At 59.1% G+C, this 18,656-nt stretch overlaps 1 protein-coding gene across 1 annotated transcript in view; it reads left to right on the plus strand.

Moving 5' to 3' along the window:
* The first annotated feature begins 3,625 nt into the window (after positions 1-3,625).
* The window catches only part of CHD5 (chromodomain helicase DNA binding protein 5), a 55,003-nt gene continuing 39,972 nt past the window's right edge, over positions 3,626-18,656 (plus strand). Inside the window, exons 1-3 of the mRNA XM_081144007.1 lie at positions 3,626-3,825; positions 12,560-12,684; positions 18,243-18,422. Coding sequence (XP_081000133.1) covers positions 3,747-3,825; positions 12,560-12,684; positions 18,243-18,422 — 384 coding nt within the window. The 5' untranslated portion in view covers positions 3,626-3,746. The remainder of the gene's footprint in view (positions 3,826-12,559; positions 12,685-18,242; positions 18,423-18,656) is intronic.

The raw sequence follows: 18,656 nt of genomic DNA on the forward strand, positions 1-18,656 counted from the left end.
GTCATTCTACAAACTGACATTAAGCAGGACCAAACAGTCTTGTTCCTGCCTGATACTGGGGTAGAAAATGAACATGATGCCCATCTTGGGATCTTATGGCCATGTGTGCAGAGGCTAGAGATCTGTGGAAGCTTTATCTAAGGCTGTAAAGATATAATTGTTGACAAAACCAGCAGTTTTTTCGAGTGACTTTGGAAAGAGACCCTGATGCCTTATGGTGCCCTTCTAAAATCTAAACAATTCTGCAGAAATGTCTGCATTGTCTTAAAATTATGGTGTATAAAATTCATATTTTTACAGAGTTTGCCTACAGCTAATTTCCACACCTGAAATTCTTGTGCTCTGCTAGTTGCATAAGCTGGAAATTAGATGTTGAGTTCCTACCTTGGCTCCAATTTAACATTTGGAGCTCTTTGGATTGACTTTAACATGTTGAGGCTTTGCAATTTCATTTGTGGTAAAGGCTCTAGCATTTTCTATTTCTATGCAAATTTGCTGAAGCAGAATTGTTTGCATGTTTCTCTGCCCTCACAGAAGGCAGGGTTTCTTTCACATTTAACTTGGGCATCAGTTGCTCTTTGGCTCTGCCCCCTACCATGATTAGTAACTATGTTAGTAAGTGTGACTTGGGTTTGCAAATTTTACTTGTTTGTTGCATTGATGTTCCCCTGTAGTAATTCTTAGTTTGGTTGTAAAATATTAACCCTGGGCTGAAATTAGAATATAAGTTTTTAAAAAACTGCTCCCAGATTTTAAAACTTGTAATATAATTGAAACATTGGTTTTTCTATGCCGTTTTGAACTCTTGTAATTGAGGTTTGATCACATTTTATATTAAAGTGGCTAACACATGGCTACTGTTACTGTGCAAGGCTTTTTTTTAAATTTTTTTTTAAGGATTGGCATGTTAATCTGTTTAGAAGCAAAAATTTCGTTCTCACTAATTGCTGTATTGACAATGACCTTGGTCTTCATTAAGCTGGAGAAGAAAATGTTCTTTATTCCCATTTTCTTCACCTTGGTCATGCCACTGACTCAGTGAGCTTTTGCAGATGACCAGAGCTGAACTCTCCAGTGTAGAATTTCTTCAGATCTTTGCAAGTAAGTGACTTTTTCTGATGGGGGAGATGCAGTGTGGACCTGAATTACATTACACCCATTACATCAGCTCTGCCTGAACCACACTTTAGACCAATTTCCTTTGTATCTTGCCTCATGAGTCACCTGCCTGATCTGAAATATTCAAGGCACAGGAACAGATTGGGTCATGGGGAGCTTCAAGCTGAGATTTAAGATCATAAAAGAAGCAAAATAGGAAGTTGGACCAGCCTTGTTCTCAGCTGGCTGGTTACCACCAGCACGTCTGCCTTGGCTTGATCAACACCGTCTCTTACTTGGAGGTTTAATGTTTGTTTTCCTTTTAAAACCTCAGTGAGCCCCTTCTCCATGACTTTTACAGTTGTGAAAGTGCTTTTCTCTCCTGAGTGGTGTCCTCATAGCCCTTCAGGGAGACCAAGTCCTAACTTTACCAGTCATGCCTAGCACGGAGGTATTGGAAACATTTGTGTGTCAGGAACATGGGGTGGGGGGGGAGCAGAGGGTTCGAACCTATTAAATTCATTTTAAGACAATTGGCCAAAATTACAGAATGTTCTGGGTGTTTTTAGATCTCAGCCTTTTGGGGGGACACTTCATTTCTTGGAAGGTGAACAGGACCCCAGTGAGGCTATAATGGTCCCCTGGTCAAGTCATTGATAACAGGAGAGCCTGGAAGCTGGCTTTGGGGAACCATTTTCATTTCCTTACTCTTGTTGCTGTGGTCCTTCCTGTGACACCCCCCCCCCCCCCAAGCTTATCCAGTTGGAGTCATAGCTGGGTGTTAGCCATTGGCCCCTCCCTGGGAGGAGGGGACACACCTAGGATGTGGGTCCCTGGGAGACAACTACAGATTTAGCAGTAACCAAGGGACCTCCCCTTGGGAATCCTGGACAGAACACAAGGCTGGCTGGGGTCAGAAGCCACCTTGGGGAGAACCTGGGTGGGGTCCCCCTGGAGGTGCTGGCTGAATTGTAAATGGCCTCCATTGCTTGGGGGTAATCAGCTGTGGTGCCTTCTCTTTCTGGAAGGTAAGAAAGAGGCCTGGTTGGGTTTTAAAGCCATCCTGGAGAAGAGATTCCCAGCACCCTGTGCTGAGATCCAGGAGGCTGCACAGACCTGCCCTTGCCCAGGAATGAATGAAGAGGAGCTTTTGCTTGGGGCTTGCTGGCAATTAATTTGGATGGGAAGGGGGAGGAAAACTTGGCTACACATCTTTCCAGGCCATCCATTGCCTTCTGGTCACAGCTTAGACTCACTGTGGCTTGGGTTCTGGCCACCTCCCCAAAAGGTATTGCACAGGGCTGGCACAACTCTCCTGGTTCCCCAAAGGCCCCAGCAAAGGAGACCCTCCTGGCAATGTCCGTGTGGCCTGGATGGGGTTCAGGTGCTCAGCCAAGACCAGACGGGTTGGTGCTACCCAGGAGACCTCTGCTTTTGACTTCCCAAGTCAGGCAGACCCTGCAGGTCCCTGGCAACGACAGGGGGCTCCAGTGGGTTCCCCCACGCTGTTCTGGCCGGAGGCAGTGCGGCGAGTGCCCTCCTTTTACTGCCCACTCTAGATTAGAGAGCTGGCTGCCTTGCGGGCCACAGGAACTTCTGCCCTCTCCGAGCAGCGAGAAGACTTGCGGCAGCTGTGCCGGGATTGGCGGCGCTCATTTAAAACTCCAGCCTTGCTCCCGAGAGCTTTGGCCGTCTTCACCGCCCAGCCGAGGGCTGGTGGCTTCCTTCCCGCTCCGCGACACGTGTCGCTTCTGAGGGAGTTTTGGGCACAGAAAATGCCGAACCGCACACCCCCGGAGGACCGGGCCCAGCCTGCAGGGGCTTCTTGGAAGCGCGCACGTGGGGGCGGGAGCGGGGGGCGGGGGGGTGAGCGAGGAGCTAGCCTGCACGGGTTTTTCTGCAGGAATCAGACCCCGTCAACGGAACGCCCGTCTCCACGTGCTTGGCACATTTCCCCTCTCACCCTCTCGAAAGGGGGTTAGAACCACGTCGGGGCCGAGCCGGGTGCGGAGGCGAAGGTCCCGGCGCGTGAGCCGAACGCGCGCCGCCCCGGGACCCTGCCCCGCGCACTCCCGGGAGGGGCGGCGGCCCGGCCCGTGCGCGGGGCGTCTCCAGCCTCCCCCGGGCCCCTCGCCGAGGCCCAGCCGCGCGCCAGGCCGTCGGGTCCCTGGGCGCGGGCACCTCGACGGCTCCCCCTCCCGGAGCGCTGTCGCCACCCTGCACCCGCAGGCTCGGGACTAGTCCCCAACTTGTTCTCTGCTGGTAACTAGTCGTGCTGCCGGAACGATGGGATGGGGTTGCCACAGCAACCAGACTGGACGTCACAATCCGGGCATGTGTGCCGCCCCCCCGCCGTGCAGCCGTGCGGGCGCTGCCACCGCCACCCTCGGCCGGCTGCGGACTCGGGCTGCGGGGCGCGGTGGGCGGAGCGGCCCGGGCGTTGCGGGAGCAGAGCGAAGGCGGCCTAGAGAAAGGGGGTCGAGACGGGAGGGTGGAGGTTTGGGGGGGCGGGGGGGCCGGCGGCCGCCATCTTCTCGCCGAGGCCGCCTCGCCCGCCGCGCTCACCAGTCCGGCAGCGCACGGGTTAAGGCTGGCACCGCGCCCGGCGGGAGGGGGGGCGCCCACCTCCCCTCCCCCCCGCGCCGGGCATGCGGGGCCCGCTGGGCACCGAGGAGGAGCTGCCGCGGCTGTTCGCGGACGAGATGGAAAACGAGGACGAGATGTCAGGTGAGGGGCGCCGGCGGCCGGGGGGCTCGAGGACGGGGCCCGGGCCGGGCGCGGGGGCGGCGCGGGCGGCGCGGCGGGGCTGCCGGGCTTCGGGCTGCGCTCCCGCCCCGCTGGCGCCGCGCGGCCAAGGGCGCGGGGCTGCGCGGGCGCCGGGGTGGGTGCAGTCGGGCGGCCGCGGACGGGCGCGGGCGGAGGCGGGCGCGGGGCGGGGGGCTGCGCTGGGCGCCCGGGCGGGGAGGGGCGCGGCGCGCCGGGTCAGCCCGCGTGCCCTTGAAAGGGGCGGGAATCGGCTCGGCTCCTGGAGGCGCTGGTCCCTCGCTCTCCCGGGCGCGCGCGCCACTGGCTTCCCGGGGGCTGGCCCCTCGGCTCCGGGGGGCTGGGTGGGGCCGGGAGTGGGGCTCAGGCGGCCCTGGTGGGGACCCTGCGAGGGCTCTGGCCGGGACGGCTTCCTTCCGGGCCCTCGAGCGCCCCGGGGCGGGGCGTGCGGGTTCCAACTCCCGCTCCCCTTCCCCAGCCGCCCGCAGCTGTGACCACCGCGCCCAGCGCCGCGCCGGGGCCGCGGGCGCCCGGGTCGCTGCCAGCCGCGGCCCAGCCCACCCTGCTTTGGCCGCGGGCCTGCTGCCCAGGCCACCGCCCCTGCCCTTGCGTCCCCCCAGAATTCAGCACCAACATGGCTGGTGTGTCAGGGCTAACCTTGCATGATCGTTCTTTAGTTAACTGCTCACCATTTGTTTGGGACAGTCCCCCTCCTGGCACAGCTGGGCAGGGCCTCACCCTGTCAGCCAGCTTCCCTCATCCTTTCTGGGGACTGACACTCCTTAGCCCCCTGCGCCAAAGTCTCTGGCCTCTTGGTGCCCCGGAGAGACCTGTGGGAGGCCCAGGGCATCTCTCTGGCCCAGCAGTGTGCTGTCGGGCCCTGGAGTGCCTTTCCCAGGGGGTAATATTCCACAAATTGGTACCCCAACTCCTGCACGCAGGAGGTGAGAAGAGGGGGCCCAGCAGGGAGCAGCTGCCCAGGCTGCTCTGCGTCCTCCTAGTGAGGGGATTCCCATCCGTCAGGTGGCCATGCCCAGTGGGGGCCTCCCCCTGCCCACTTGTTTGCGTGTTTAACACAATCCCTGGGGCCCTGCCCGAACCTGGCCTCGCCCCATCTTTCAGACGGTCTGGCCAAGTTTGCAAAGCGCCTGCTGGGGTCAGAGGAGCCGGGGCGAGGTGGCCCACATGGGCGGGGTCTCGGATCCAGGGCATCAGGCCCATTTCCCGGAAGGAACACGGAGGCCCAGCACAGGCAGGGGAAACATGGCTGCTTCCTCCTCAGGAGGCTGCCTCCTTGGTGAGCCGGTCGCGGTGGTGCTCCGGGCGTGGCCCCTTTGTGGCACTGATGGGGAGAGTGGACAGCTGAACATATATTAACAGGCTTATTCCTGGGACTCCACCGGCCCCCTGGTGAGGTCCCCTGTCCCCTTTTCCTGAAGACACTGCCTCTCCCTGGCTGTGTCAGGGTGCCGAAGGTAGGCAGGGAAGGAGCCCCAGAAGTGTCCTCAGACTCGTGGACACCCAGGTCACTCTGTTTGGGCCACAGCCGATGTGGCTCAGTCAGGGTCACCTGCCCACCACCTAGTCTCCCTCTCCCTCCTCCTTGCTTGCACCCATTGCTCCAGGGGTGGGGGGGGCTGTCTCCAGAGGCCCTAGGAACGCCCCCAAAGCCCTACAGAGGAGAGGTCCTGCTTCAGCCCCTGTGGCCTGGGGACTGCAGCCCCATCCATAAGCAAGACCACACGTTCTACCTCCAGAGCTTGTCTTGAGCCTTCCCAAGCTCCCAGCTTCTCTCCACATCCCCGGTTTAACCCGCTTTCCCCTCCTGCTGGTCCACTCCAGAGCCTCCTAACAAGTCCTCACTGACCACCCTCCGCTCAGCAGCCAGGGTTACCTTTGTAACACAAATCAGACCCCAGACCCCACAGCTTGGATGGCTTTGCCACCCTGCTCTGTTCTACCCTCCTCTCCCCCACTGTCCCTGTTCACATTCTGTAGCCACATTGGTGTCCTTGCAGCTTCTAGAGCCCCCCAAATTCTATCCTGCCCTTGAGCACCGGCTGTGACCTCTGCCTGACCAGCACTTTCCTCTGCTCACCGCTGCCACCTCCATGTCGTCTAGGTCTAGCTCAATGTCACCACCTGGAGGGCCTCCTGACCTCCCAGCTCAAGTGTGGCCCCACCCCTGTTGCCCTCAGACCCATTTTCATGCTTTATTTTCTTGGCTGCACTGTCTACTCCCTGGTATGTTACTGTCAGCTTGCTTTGTGCCAATGGGCTCCCTTTAGTGTGACTCCCTTGGTCACCAGCCATGCCTGGCACCTGGCACCATGGATGCTCAAGAGATGGTTGTAGTCTCAATGTCTGAGGCCTGGGAGTCCCTAGGACACCTCTGGCCCCAGGACACCATGATAGCCTCAGCTCAGGCCTGTCTTTCCTGAGGTGACACCAGCTGGCCCCTCGGTTGCGGACACTCTGCAGCCTTCAGCCTGAGCCCGTGGCCATGACCCGCATGGACCTGGAGCCAGTGGGTTCCAGAACACCTCAGTTTGCAGCAGGAGGAGCTAGTGAGTTGGGAGCTATCACGCTAATTTTGAATTTGCAACAGTTGGACTTGTTTCTTGTCAAATCCACTTTCTTTTCACTGGGCTGTCTCCCACCTCCCCCTCAGCAGAATTCTTGTTTCCCACACAGGGCTTTGCCCAAACAGCTTTCTGGCATAGAGGCAGGTGGGCGAGCCTGCTTCCAAGGGGAGGTCTGGGGGGAGGGGGGGTGTGCCTCCCTCCCTGGCTCAGGGACCAGCAGCTGACAAATTCTCCTGGGGGTTCAGGGGGCAGGCAAAGTGAGTCAGACGGATCCTGGCTCTGCTTGTTAGATGCCTGACTTTGGGCAAGTTCCCCAGCCCCTCTGCCTCGGTGTCCCCACTTGTGGAGTGGGGATATAGACTAGCTACCTCATAGAGGGTTATTATGAGGACTGGTGAGACCGTGCCTGTGGAACATTTAGGTCACAGTGCCCAGCACATAATAGGTGCCCAATAAACTGTGACTGTTATAATTAGCACCATCCAAGGGGGGCAGGTGATCTGCCTTCCCCAAGGAAATGATTCCGAGACTTGCACCCTCATGCAGTAAGCTGGGGACCGTGGGAGCCTGGGCTGGGGGAGAGCTGGGAGTGTGAGACCCATGGTGGGGCTGGAGGGAGGGAGGGACTCGCACCTGGGCCTTTCCTCAGAAGTTCCCTGCCTGATCGACCCAGCCTTTCCTCAACCACACTCAGCCAGAGTGGGGTGCGTGTCCCAGAGCTGGTGAGTCCAGCCTCTCCCCTGGCCAGGCAGTGTGACCACTCTGGCCTGAGAGACACTTGAATGGCCTATGTCCCCCATGCCCACAGGACTGTCCCCAGTCATGTGAACCTCTTAGGCTTCCTTGAGCTAAGAGGCCAGGAGGGAGTGAGGACAGCCATGCTTCCCAGGGTCATGTCTTCTTAGCTTGCCTCCTTGTCCCATTGGGGAAATGTGGGGTGTGTGGAGGGGTGTCCCAGGGAGCCTGATGGTATTTAATACTCTTTGCTGGGAGAAGGGAGGCAAAGTGACCAGCACAATTTGCTCAGTAACTGGGCCTATGGGATATTTACCTCACTCCAAATTGATGAGAGACTGAGATTCATCTATCATTTCATCAAGTCATTCAATCACCCATCCATCTATTAATCTACCCACCCATGTACTCACCCTCCCACCCAAACAGTCCACTGCTTTTCAGAGAGAGCGGAACGGGGAGAGAGAGAGATAGGTAGAAACATCGATGTGAGAGAGACACATCGATTGGTTGCCTCCTGCTCGCGTGCCCTCCAGGGCTGGGACTGAGCCTGCCACTGAGGTACGCTCACTTGGCTGAAATCGAACCCGGGTCCCTTCAGTCCAAGGGCCGATGCTCTAACCGCCGAGCCAGACTGGCCAGGACATTCCACCCATTCTTTACCCACCCACCCTCCACTCAGCTGTGCGTCCTACCCACTCTCCGCCATCCATCCATGAATCCACCCACGCTACACCCGTCTGTCCATCCGTCTACCCAGCGTAGATTTCCTGAGTGTCTTCCCTGAGCGAGGCACTGAACACAGTGTGTCTAACTTTCTGGGGCTTTTGCAGGTAAAACTGTTGAGACTTCCCATCTTATCTCTTTGACTCTGTCCCCATTTCCCTCTCCCTGGCTCTTTCTCTCACTCTGTCCCCACGTTTAGCCCCGTCTCCAGATCTGCGTCTGCCTTCCCGGAGTCGTGGGCTGGCCTTCGCTTTCCCTCTCTTGTCCCTGTCTCCCCCTGGCCCTCCTGGTGTGTAACCCTATCTCCTCCCTCCTTGCCTCTCCTTCTCCCCACAGTGCTCTGGGTTTGCGTGGGGGCCTCCCTCTGCCTGCTCTGGGCTGCCATTCTCCCCCATCTTCACTCCCCCCACCCCAGTCCCTTAGGGTAAAAGCCTCACCTCTTCCCCTCCCCACACCCACCTGCCCGCCCCAGTGCTCAGGTCTGACGCTTTCTTTGATGAGCCACCAATGAGGTGATGTCTGGGTTTTGTTAAATGTCATAAATAAATTAGTAATCCTTTCTTGGGCAGGAGTATCCGCTCCCTCCACCATTATCAGCAGACTGCCTATGTTTGGGGGGTGGGGATCTCTGCAAGGACTGGGGAATGGAAGGAGCCCCTCTCCCCAGGCCTGGAGAGGTGGACCTTGAGCTGGGTCCCCATCGCTGGTAGACTTGCTGGCCTTTTTGGGTCCTGGCGATGGAGCTCTTGTCCTGGCTCCTGGATTGGCAACCCCAAATCCTATGACCTAACTTTTCTCTCTATAATCATTGTTTGTCTTTTGCTCTGATGACCTTGTGTCTGCAAAGCTCCCTGGGGAGATGTGCTCTTGTCTCTGAGTTGGGCTCTGTTGCTGCCCCTCCAGGAGGAGAGGGGAGGAGCTGGTCAGACAACCTGTGGGGTGAGGATGGGGGCTGTGGACCAGTTCTGATGTCCCTGAGGAACCCCATATGAACTTCTAGGCCAAGGGGTGGCCTGAGTCACCTCAGTGTCCCCAGGGCGCATCCCCAAACTTCGCACACAGACCATGCTGTTTAAGTTTAAATACTTCTTAAGTAAATGTGGGGAATGTCTGAACTCTGGGAGGGTCCTATGCCTGGAGAGAGAGGCAGGGTCAGGGACCATTCTGGCTCTATTACTTGCCAGCTGTGAAACAGATGTGGGCAAATGAGGAGATCCTGTGAGCCTCAGTTTCCCCATCAGCACATGGGAGTGATAGTAGTACCATCTCCCAGGTCGCCATCTAACTGATATAAATTCACATAAGCTACCTGCTTTGCCCAGCACAGGGGGTAGGTAGGAACTTTCACTGATATAAAGTGTTACCCTGAGAAGGGCCTGCCCAGCTCGCCTGGGGTGCAGCCTGCAGGGCTAAGGGGGGCCCTCAGGGCTGAGCCTGAGCCTGTGCAGGGTTGGTGAGGGGCTGGGGGTGGACTTAGGAAAAAGCAACACCTCTCTTTGCACTGGTAGACTCTGTCCGCACTGGTCCCCCTGCCTGTCTCCCCCCCACCCCCAGCCCCCCTCCAGGCCTGCTCCGACCTGGGAGCCCAGCAGGTTGGAGAGATAACAAGGCTAATGGGTCCTAATTATAGCCTGTCTCGGATCAATGGAGCCTTAGGCTGGAAGGGCAGCCTAAGGTGTGGGAGGGCACTGCCAGGCGGCCCAGAGGGCTGGGCGCAGCCAGGAGCTGGCAGGACAAGGAGTCCTGAAACCTCTTCTCCCTCGGACCCTCACCCTGGGTGAGCGGGATCTCACTTTACCACTGGCTGTGCGCCTGAGGAGGGGCACAGGGCCAAGACTTGGGAGGGGTGACGGGTTCAGGGAAGGTTTGCTTGGATCCCTGCAGGAGGAGGGGGCAGGGCCTGGAGCTGCAGTGAATCATGAGGGAAGAGGGATAGTGTCACAGAAGGTCAGCCCTGGGATGTCTTCAGGGCCACAGAAGCTGTGAGGGGAGAAGAAGAGTCTGTCCGAGATGGGGGCGGGCTAGGTAGGGTCCCCAGCCTCATGTGCCAGCCCTGGCACGTTCCTGGAGGAGGGGCTCAACCAGGCAGATGGTCCTGGGCCCTGAGGTCTTCAGGAACGGAGGACCAGGCTGCCCTGGACAGAGGGTTTGGGGCCTTATACTCTGAGGCGTGTTCTGGGCGTGAATTAGGACTAGAGCGTGCCCCGGGCTTCCTTCTAGAACCTCCTGCAGCCACCTGTGCATCTCCTTGTCTGTTCTGCTGGTCAGTCAGTGACCGTGTGCTGGGCTGGCCTTCCCAGTCTGAGGGACTGCCCTGTGGAGGGGACAGGGACATGGGGAGGTGGCAGGAGGCGGAGGGAGAGGGAGAGGCCCCCTCCCGATTACATCAGCCCGAGCCTGTTACATAACGGGCTGGGCATTGCCTGAGCACGGGGGTGGCTCTGCCCAGGCGGTCTCCCTGCAGCGTGGGGAGGCGGGGCAGCCGGGGGAGTGGGCAGCCATGGACAGGCATCCCACCCCCAGCCTGGCTTCCAGACAGCCCCATCACTGTCCCCCAGACCTCTCCACTCCAAGATGACTCTGGGGATCCTTGTGCACCTTTCCACTGGCCCCCCAAATCTCTGCCCCTCCCACACAGGGCTGGGGGACAGAATAGAGTCCCTGTCCAGGCTCAGCCTGCCCCTACTCCAGCAAGGCCGGCCCGCATCAACCCAGCTTTGGGCCTGCCTCTCACTGCCCGATCCTGTGCCCATAGCCCAGGCCAAGGCCTCAGCAGTTGTGCCTTCCATGTGGTCCTGTCCTCAGCAGTACCCCTCTCTGCTGGGCAGGACTGCCGAGCTGGCCCCCCGGGGACAGCTGGCACTCAGGCCGCCTTCTCTGGGGCAGCTCCCTGTCCTGCCTGGAGTCTGCCTCTCTCCAGGTCTGTTTGCCCAGCAGGATGGGGAGGGGCTGGGACGGGGGCTCCTGGGGGGCTGTACAAGACAGGGAGGGCACTTGTGCCCTGGGTAGGGAGGCCACAGGTCCCTGGCCACCCTGGAGGGGCGCCCCAGTGCAGAGGGGTACCCAGACAGCGGTGCAGTCCCACCTTTTCCTGGTAAGGGTGGGATGTGTGGGAACCAGCACCATGGGGCCTTGGGTGTGGGAGGGGCACCCACTGGGCCACCGGAGGCACCAGCGCCCTCTAGCTGCTCCCAGAGTGTGGCAGTGGGAGCCAGGAGACCCAGGGTGGGGTCTCTCCCCCTCCGCCTTGGGGACTGGGGGGGCCAAGGGCGTCCCAGACGGGTGGGGAGTGACCCATGTGGAGGACAGGGGGGCTGGATGTTGGTGTGTCCTGGGTGTGCACACTTGTGTGCCAGCATCTGTGGTGTGCGGACCTGACATGGCAACAGCCAGGAGCATAGAAGGTCCTGGGTGAGGGTGGGGGCCTCTCTCTTTAAACTTGATTCTCCCTGTGTGCTGCTCCTTTCCCAGGTGAAGTCTTTGGCCCTGGGACTTCTCTCCCTCCGCAGGGTGTCCTGGGTGGCAGGAGTGAGGTCAGGCTGAGTGAGACTCCCTGTTGTGCCCCCTGCACCTTGGTTGGCTCTCTTCTTTGCCCCCCGGGGCACATATGGGGCGGTGAGGGGGACAGGGTAGGACAAGCTGGCTTTGGTACCCAGGTTCCCGGGTTGGCATAGAGCTCTGGCTCGATCATGGGCCCCTTTTCTGGACCCTTTGGAGGTTCCGCCGTTCCTTCTGGAAGCTTCCTTTGCCTGGGGCAGACAGATATATCTCTACTTTGGGTAGATTGTTGTTGCAGTGTCTTCTTGCTGCAGTTGCCCCCAAGACAGCCCTCCCTCTCCTCCCCTCCTGGCCCCTCTCTGGTCCCCAGAAACTCAGGGTTCACTGCTCATGTGACGGGGGTGTACCTGTGTGGTTGTGTGTATCTGTGAGGGTGTGTATACCTGTGTGGGTGTGACGGGGGTGTGTACCTATGTGGCTGTGACTGGGGAGGGGGGTGTCTGTGGAAGGGAGAGAGGCAGTGTGGTCTTTGATTCCCCATTTAGGGGGTCCTGGTACCCTCCTTGTTGGCCTGTCCTCCAAACCCCCGGGTACTTGCTGTTCAGCCCTATGGTCCTGGGGTGATGTGACCAGTGTGTTCCTGTTATGGTGCATTCCCGTGTCTTCTGCCGGCCACACCGCTCACCACACTGTGGGCCTCTGGAGGGCAGAGATGGGCTTGAACCCTCCCTGGGCCAGCTGGGGATGGCTCTGTGGTCCCATGGGGCTGCTTTCTCCCTGGGGAGCCATGCCAACAAGGCTTCTCAAAGTAGCTCACTTTGGCCCAGCACGTGGTTTCCTGAGCACCATCCTTTGGGGTGGGGGCGGGGGAGTGGTGGCGATAACACCCCATCTTCCTGATGAGGGGAGAGGCCCTGAGGTGAGGTGCTGAGACAGCCCACCACTGGGTCTGCGGGGCCTGTGAGGGGTGGGGAGGGACCTGGGTGGGGGACCATCGGGGGTAAGTGGGGCAGGGAAGGTGAGGGTGTGGCTGGGGAGGCCTGGCGGGGTTGGTGGCAAAGGAGCTGGCTGTCCCAGTGGGCCCGCCTCCTGCTGTGTCTGGGGGTCTCCCTGAGGGAAGTGGCCGAGTAACCCTCCCCTTCTTCTTTCCCCAGAAGAAGACGACGGCGGCCTTGAAGGCTTCGACGACTTTTTCCCCGAAGAGCCCGTGAGCCTTCCCAAGAAGAAGAAATCCAAGAAGCCCAAGGAGAGCAGGTCCAAAGGGAAGCGGAAGGAGGAGGTGCGTGGGGCCGGGACCGGGTGCGGAGGCCTCGGTGCTGCCCGGGGCCTGCCGAGCGAGACCTGGGCTCCCGGCCTTCCCGGGGCTGCACGCGGGGCGGTGCTGAGCTGTGTGAACAGACGCCTCTCGGGGACGCATCAGAAGAGCCCTGTCTTAAGCAGGATGTTCAGGGGTCACTTATCGTCCTGCCAGGGTGGCTGTCCTGGGGGAGAACCAGGCCAGGGGATGGGGCTGAACAGAGCTGACAACCCTGGGGCCGGGTCTCAGCTGTCACTGTGACCCTGGGCAGGTTCATCTCTGAGTCTCTGCACCCCACTTCCTTTCTGTAAAGCAGGGTGCACACTACCACTTCCCAACAGGGCCGCCTGGAGGACCAGGGAGGACGCCCCGAAAGAGGTGGGCAGCTAGCACGTGGTGAGATAGGAGCTGTCACTTGGTCTTGTTGTCTGTCCCTCCCCTCTCCCGGCTCCTCCCGAGCGGTTTCTCTCCAGCAGCTTTTATGGTTCTGGGCAGAAGCTAGGTCAGGACGGAGGATGCCATCTGGTCCTTGGTCTCAGGCCTTCAGGCTGGGTCCCCCCAGTTCCCAAACGCAAGTGAGGTGCCGTAGGTCTGTGGGTGCTCCCTTCCTCCTCTCCCTGCCTCAGGCAGGGCACAGGGTTCAGCAGGACCCTCCCCACTGCCCTGGCCAGGAAGGAGGCTGGAGGTGGGCAGTGTCTGGACAGTGGTAGACGGCGGCTGGTGGAGGGATGTCGCAGTGGGAAGGGGGGCTGGTGGCCTCCAAGGCTTGGGAGAACTGGTGCTTGCCTCCCCCATACCCAGTGTCCTGATCTCTCAGGCCTCCCTCCTTTCTTCTGGACCCCCCTGAACATGTGTCTGTCTCTGTGCCTGTCTCTCTGGCTCTGGTTTGTCTGTCTGTGTCTTCAGTCCGCCTCCCCCGGGCCTCTGTGTATCCAGCTCTTGCTCTCTCCTGTTACCCTTGCTCTCTTCTCACTTCTTTCCGTTTCCCCCTCCTCATTTCAGTCCCCTCCCCCCCCCCCCCCCCCCCCCCCCCCCCCCCCCCGTCCTATTCTCTCCACTCTCCCTCCCCTGTCTTCATCACACTCTCCTCTCTCTCTCTACTGAGATGCAGTTCAGGTTCTCAAAAGGGATGTAGGCGGGGTGGCCTGGAGGTCTGCAGATGACCAGGCAGTACCAGACAGGCCCCCCAGGGCAAACGTTGGGCCACTGCTGTCCCCTCCCCCGCAATCCTGAGAGCCTGCCTTGGCCAGCTGGCTGATCTCAGAGGGTCTGGAGCACACTGTGGTCAGAGGGCAGGATCCCGGTGGCCCTGTGCCCACCTCCACTCCCCACGCCCCCACCTCCCACCCACAAACCTGGGTCCTCAGGACGTGGGGAAGGGAATCACCACCTATGCCCCTCTGTGTCTCCAACCCGGCGGCCCCACGACAGGCGGTGGGTGGAGGCAGCAGAGGGTGGCACAATAGGCCTGAGCATCGGCCTTGTGTTTCTGTGTGTGGCAGGGAAGGAGACAGGCAGCAAGTCTCGGATTCTGATTTACATAAAATAACCGGACTAGGGCCAGAACCTGAGCATATGTAGATGAAGCTCCTTGTCAAACCCAGCGCAGGAGGGAGAAATGATTTCAACCTGTACTGCAGCGGTTACCATAGCAACCAATTATTCAGTGCTAAATTATAACTGTTTATAACAGTCGTGAATGGGAAGGCTCATACTTGATTCGTTTCCCCTCTCGATCTTGAAGGGCCCCAAATCGAAAATGACCAACTCTCCGAGTCCTTCCTTTTGAATTTAAATGCCTCTTTTTTTTGAGAGGATGTGTGTGCTGAGCGCTGGGCATGGAGGGAAGGGAGAGGGAGGAGATGGGAGGCCTGGATCCAGAAACATCTGCAGAGCTGGGGAGGAGGAAGGGACTGCTCACTCGGGGCGCCCCGGGCCTGCTCGGGCGGCATGCTCTGTCCTCTCTGGGCCTGGGGCTCAGGGCAGAGACCCCTCCTGCCCGCCCCAGCTGGCACGCACAACCTGGGCGTAGTGATTAAGGCAGCTTTGCGGATGGATTCTGTTGGGGACTCCACGTCCACTGAGATTTTTCTATACCAAATGCATTCCCCATAGTCACGCCCAAGGCTGCCCAAAGGATAGAGTCAAGGTCAAAGCCCCAACTGTTGTCCTGACTTTCAGAGCCCACGGTGTAGCTCAGGGCTGACGTTGGTCAGGGCATTATTGTTCCGTGCCTGCTGCTTCTCCCCTGAACGTGGCTTGGCCTGCAGCCACCCCCTCATCAGTTTCAAGATACAGAACTAGCCCTGGTTCTCCGTCATTCCTTCCCTTCTCGCCACTGGCCGAGGCTGCATCCCACCAGGTCCCGCTGATGGGTCCCTGCCCTTCCCCTCCCCGCTGCTCTGCAAGGAAAGATTTTGGAAAGAAGAAAGGAGGCTGAGGTCTAGAGTGTCCATACATTTGGATGCAGAGATGTGCTGTGGACACGGACACTGCACCAGTGGGAAACCAATCTCCAAAGACTTGTTCTGTACCCTCAACCTCCGCCAGCCCCGGGTGTGGCAGGAGGGCTTGGATGAGATCTGGTACAGGTTGGGGGGGCCAGGAGGTGTGAGCTTCATTAGGTTGAGGGAGAAGGCAGGGCATGGAGAGGATCAGGGAACAGGCAGGAGGTGGGGGAACTGGGGAACCAGTCTTCTCTTTGACTGGGCTTTCCCCAGCATGGTGACAGTGGAGGGAGTTGTCTTCTCCTTCCCTGAAGTCGGGCCCTGCCAAAGCTCCAGCTCATTATTTCAGGAGGTCTTTGCCCTCCTGCTCTCCCAGGTAGCCCTGGAGTGAATGCTGGGCCAGCCCTCCTGGCAGTGCCTGGCTTGGGGCCTTCTGCCAGGCCTACTTCTCCCTCCCTCCCTCCCTCCCTCCCTCCCTCCCTCCATCCCTCCATCCCTCCATCCCTCCATCCCTCCATCCCTCCATCCCTCCATCCCTCCATCCCTCCATCCCTCCTCTCTCCCTCCCTCCTTCTCTCCCTCCAGCTCCCTCTGGGCTCTGCATTCTGAGCTGTGCTGGCCACTCCTTGCCTCTCCTGACTTGGGATGTGGCAGTGCTGCTTCTGATGCTCAGGTCCACTTCCCTTCTGTCAGCATCATGCCGTCTGCAATGTAGTTGTCACTCAGCTGCAAGCACCACCCTGGTTTGCAGAAATAAGGGACATGAAGCTGGTTGTGTCCTCCAGTTTGTCCATCCTGGCTGCATCTTTGGCTTCCAAGCAGAGTTGAGGTTGTAGCCTCGGGGAGTTGGGACGCTCCCATTTAAACACGTTTAAGGCCCTCTCTTACATGATCTCCTTTGTTCCTCTTACCACCCTTGGTGGCATCCCCATTTCACAGATGAGGAAGCTGAGGTCAGGGCGCTGCAGTGACTTGCCCAATTCCTAGGCCAGCAAGGGTCAGAGATTCGAGGCATTCCCTGTTGTGCAGCCTCCCCAGGGAGGCCCAGGACTCACCATGGGTCATCCTGTCTTATCCTTGGTCTGTCCCAGGGCAGCTGCCGGCCAGCCCTGCATCCCAACCTCCGCAGGTCCCGAGACTCTGTCCATGGTGCTGAAATTTGTGGCACTCTCCTCCCATCCTTACCTTTGCTGGGGTGAAGTCTGGAGTAGAGCCTGTCTCTCAGGTCTCTCAAAGCGTGATCTCTTTAAGCTGGCTGAACTCTGCACCCTCAAGGGAAGTGTATCCCTGTCTGACCCCCACTTCCCCAAAAGACTGAGGCCCAGCTGGCAATTGTGGCCACTAGCCCTGGAAGCAGAAGCCACCCACGTGGCTGTCCTGCTCCAGGCAGGCTGTGGTAGCAGCCAGGACCTGCATTGCCCCTGGGGCCCAGCATGGCCAATCCGTGTTCGGAATACACCAGGATTCAGGAAAGGTGTAGAGGCCAGCCCGTCACCAGCCAGCACACTGACTCAGTTCTGAATGGGCACCAAAGATTTGGGAGCAGGGAGGGTGGAGCTGGGAGACGGTGAGCTGAGTGTCCAGGAGAGTCCGGGAAGTGTGGGGAGCCTGTGGGTGGGTCCTTTCCCAGCTGTATCTCAGGGAGAGCCTCCCTCCAGGGAAGACTCTCAACTCCTTCCAGAGGCCCATCTGGGGGCCTCCCAGGATTCTCCAGAAGACCCCACTCCCCTCAGTGCTCTCCTCAACCCTTCTCCCACCTGCTCCATTTCCTTCTCCTGCCTCTGTTTCTTCTTCCTCCCCTCTTCCTCCCCCTGCTCCCTTCCTCGCCCCTCCCTCCCCACCTCCTCTTATGCCTCTCCCCCATTGGTGTTTACGAGCTCATTTCCCGAGCTCATTTCCCCTCTCTCTGGGTCTTCTCCGTCTCTTTCATGCCTCTTTTTGCTCACCTTGAAAACCAGCCAGCCAGCAGGAAGATGACAAGCCTGTACTGGTAACCAGAGCATCAGCGCCCAGCCTTTCTCCCTGCAGACCCAGCCAGGAGGAGCTGGGAAGGGCTTTGCAGTCCACTTGCTTCTATCTGGAAAGGCTGAGAGTAAACAGCTTTCTCCAAGGGGCAGTGCCTTCTAGTGGGGACGCTCTGGCTGTAAATGCCCTTATCTCCATATAAATGGGCCATTTTATGCCTGTATAGCAGGGGAAACTAAATCAAGGAAGCAAGCCTAGGGGGCCTAAATTACCTCGTCTCATATTGTGAAGCAGCGGCCAGGGTGTGGGTGCGGGGAAGGTGGGCTTGTGCACAGCAGCTTCTGGAGAGCCCCCAGGCAGGCAGAGCTGGGCTGTGTGCTCTACATTAGTCACAGGCTGCACTTGACACACGCAATTCCATGGGATGCACGCACGGCAGACAGGGACATGCTGGGAGCCTGGGTGGAGCCAGCGGCTCCTGCGGCTTTTCTGGTACACTTTGCTTTCTGGCTCCCAGCATCACATCCTCTGCTTTGAGTCCCTGGGTCCAAGCACAAGCATACAAGACTCATTAAAATCCCAGAGCCCAGCCGTGGCTGGTTTAGCTCAGTGGTTAGAGCGTCATCCTGGGGACTAACGGGCCTTGGGTTTGATTCCAGCCAAGGGCACGTAACTCAGTTGCAGGCTCGATCCCCGGCCCTGGTCAGGGTGCGTGTGAGAACCAGTCAATGTGTCTCTGTCACATTGGTGCTTCTCTCTCTCCCCCTTCCACGCTCTCTGAAAAGCAATGGAAAAAATATCCTTGAAAGCCCATAGAAGCCTGATTCTGATGGGAGCTAAGTTTGGGCCTCCCCTGAGGCTGCACTGAGCTGGCCCAGTGGGGAAGCCTGACTCGGGCACACTCCACTGCTGCGGCCCGGCCGGCAGGGAGACCCTTGACCATGCTGGCTCGGGGCAGCCCTCCCGGCTGGGCTTTGGTGCCGAGCTGTGAGCAGCTGGAGCCTGAATGATCTGGAAGGCATGGCCCACTGACTATGCCAGGAGGCTGCTCTCAGGGTGGGCCTGCTGCCCAAGACTCCTGCTCTCCTTTGGGCCCCTGTTGCCCTCACTGTCCCCCTTGTCTTGCAGGGGAGCCATGATGAGCTGTCGGAAAATGAAGAGGATCTGGAAGGGAAGTCGGAGAGCGAGGGCAGCGACTACTCCCCTAACAAGAAGAAGAAGAAGAAACTCAAGGACAAGAGGGAGAAAAAAGCCAAGCGGAAAAGGAAGGGTGACGATGAAGATGCCAATGACGACGGGTGCCTGAAGGTAAGCCCTGGGCCGGCTGGAGGGACTCGGCTCGCTGGGCACACCTGCTGGTGGGCAGAGCCTCCTGCTGCCGTTGCCCTGCCTTCCTGCCCGGGAGCCCCAGGGCCAGGGCTGGAGCATCGGTTCCCATGGGTGGCAACTGGGGCGGACGGATCTGTGGGTGTGAGTGTGCCTGTGTGTGTGGATACGTATGTATGTGTGTGTATGCGCACTCATGTGGAGGCTGGATACGTG

This window comes from Miniopterus schreibersii (genome assembly GCF_964146895.1).
Source record: "Miniopterus schreibersii genome assembly, chromosome: 8".
In the NCBI taxonomy this organism is placed as follows: Eukaryota; Metazoa; Chordata; class Mammalia; order Chiroptera; family Miniopteridae; genus Miniopterus; species Miniopterus schreibersii.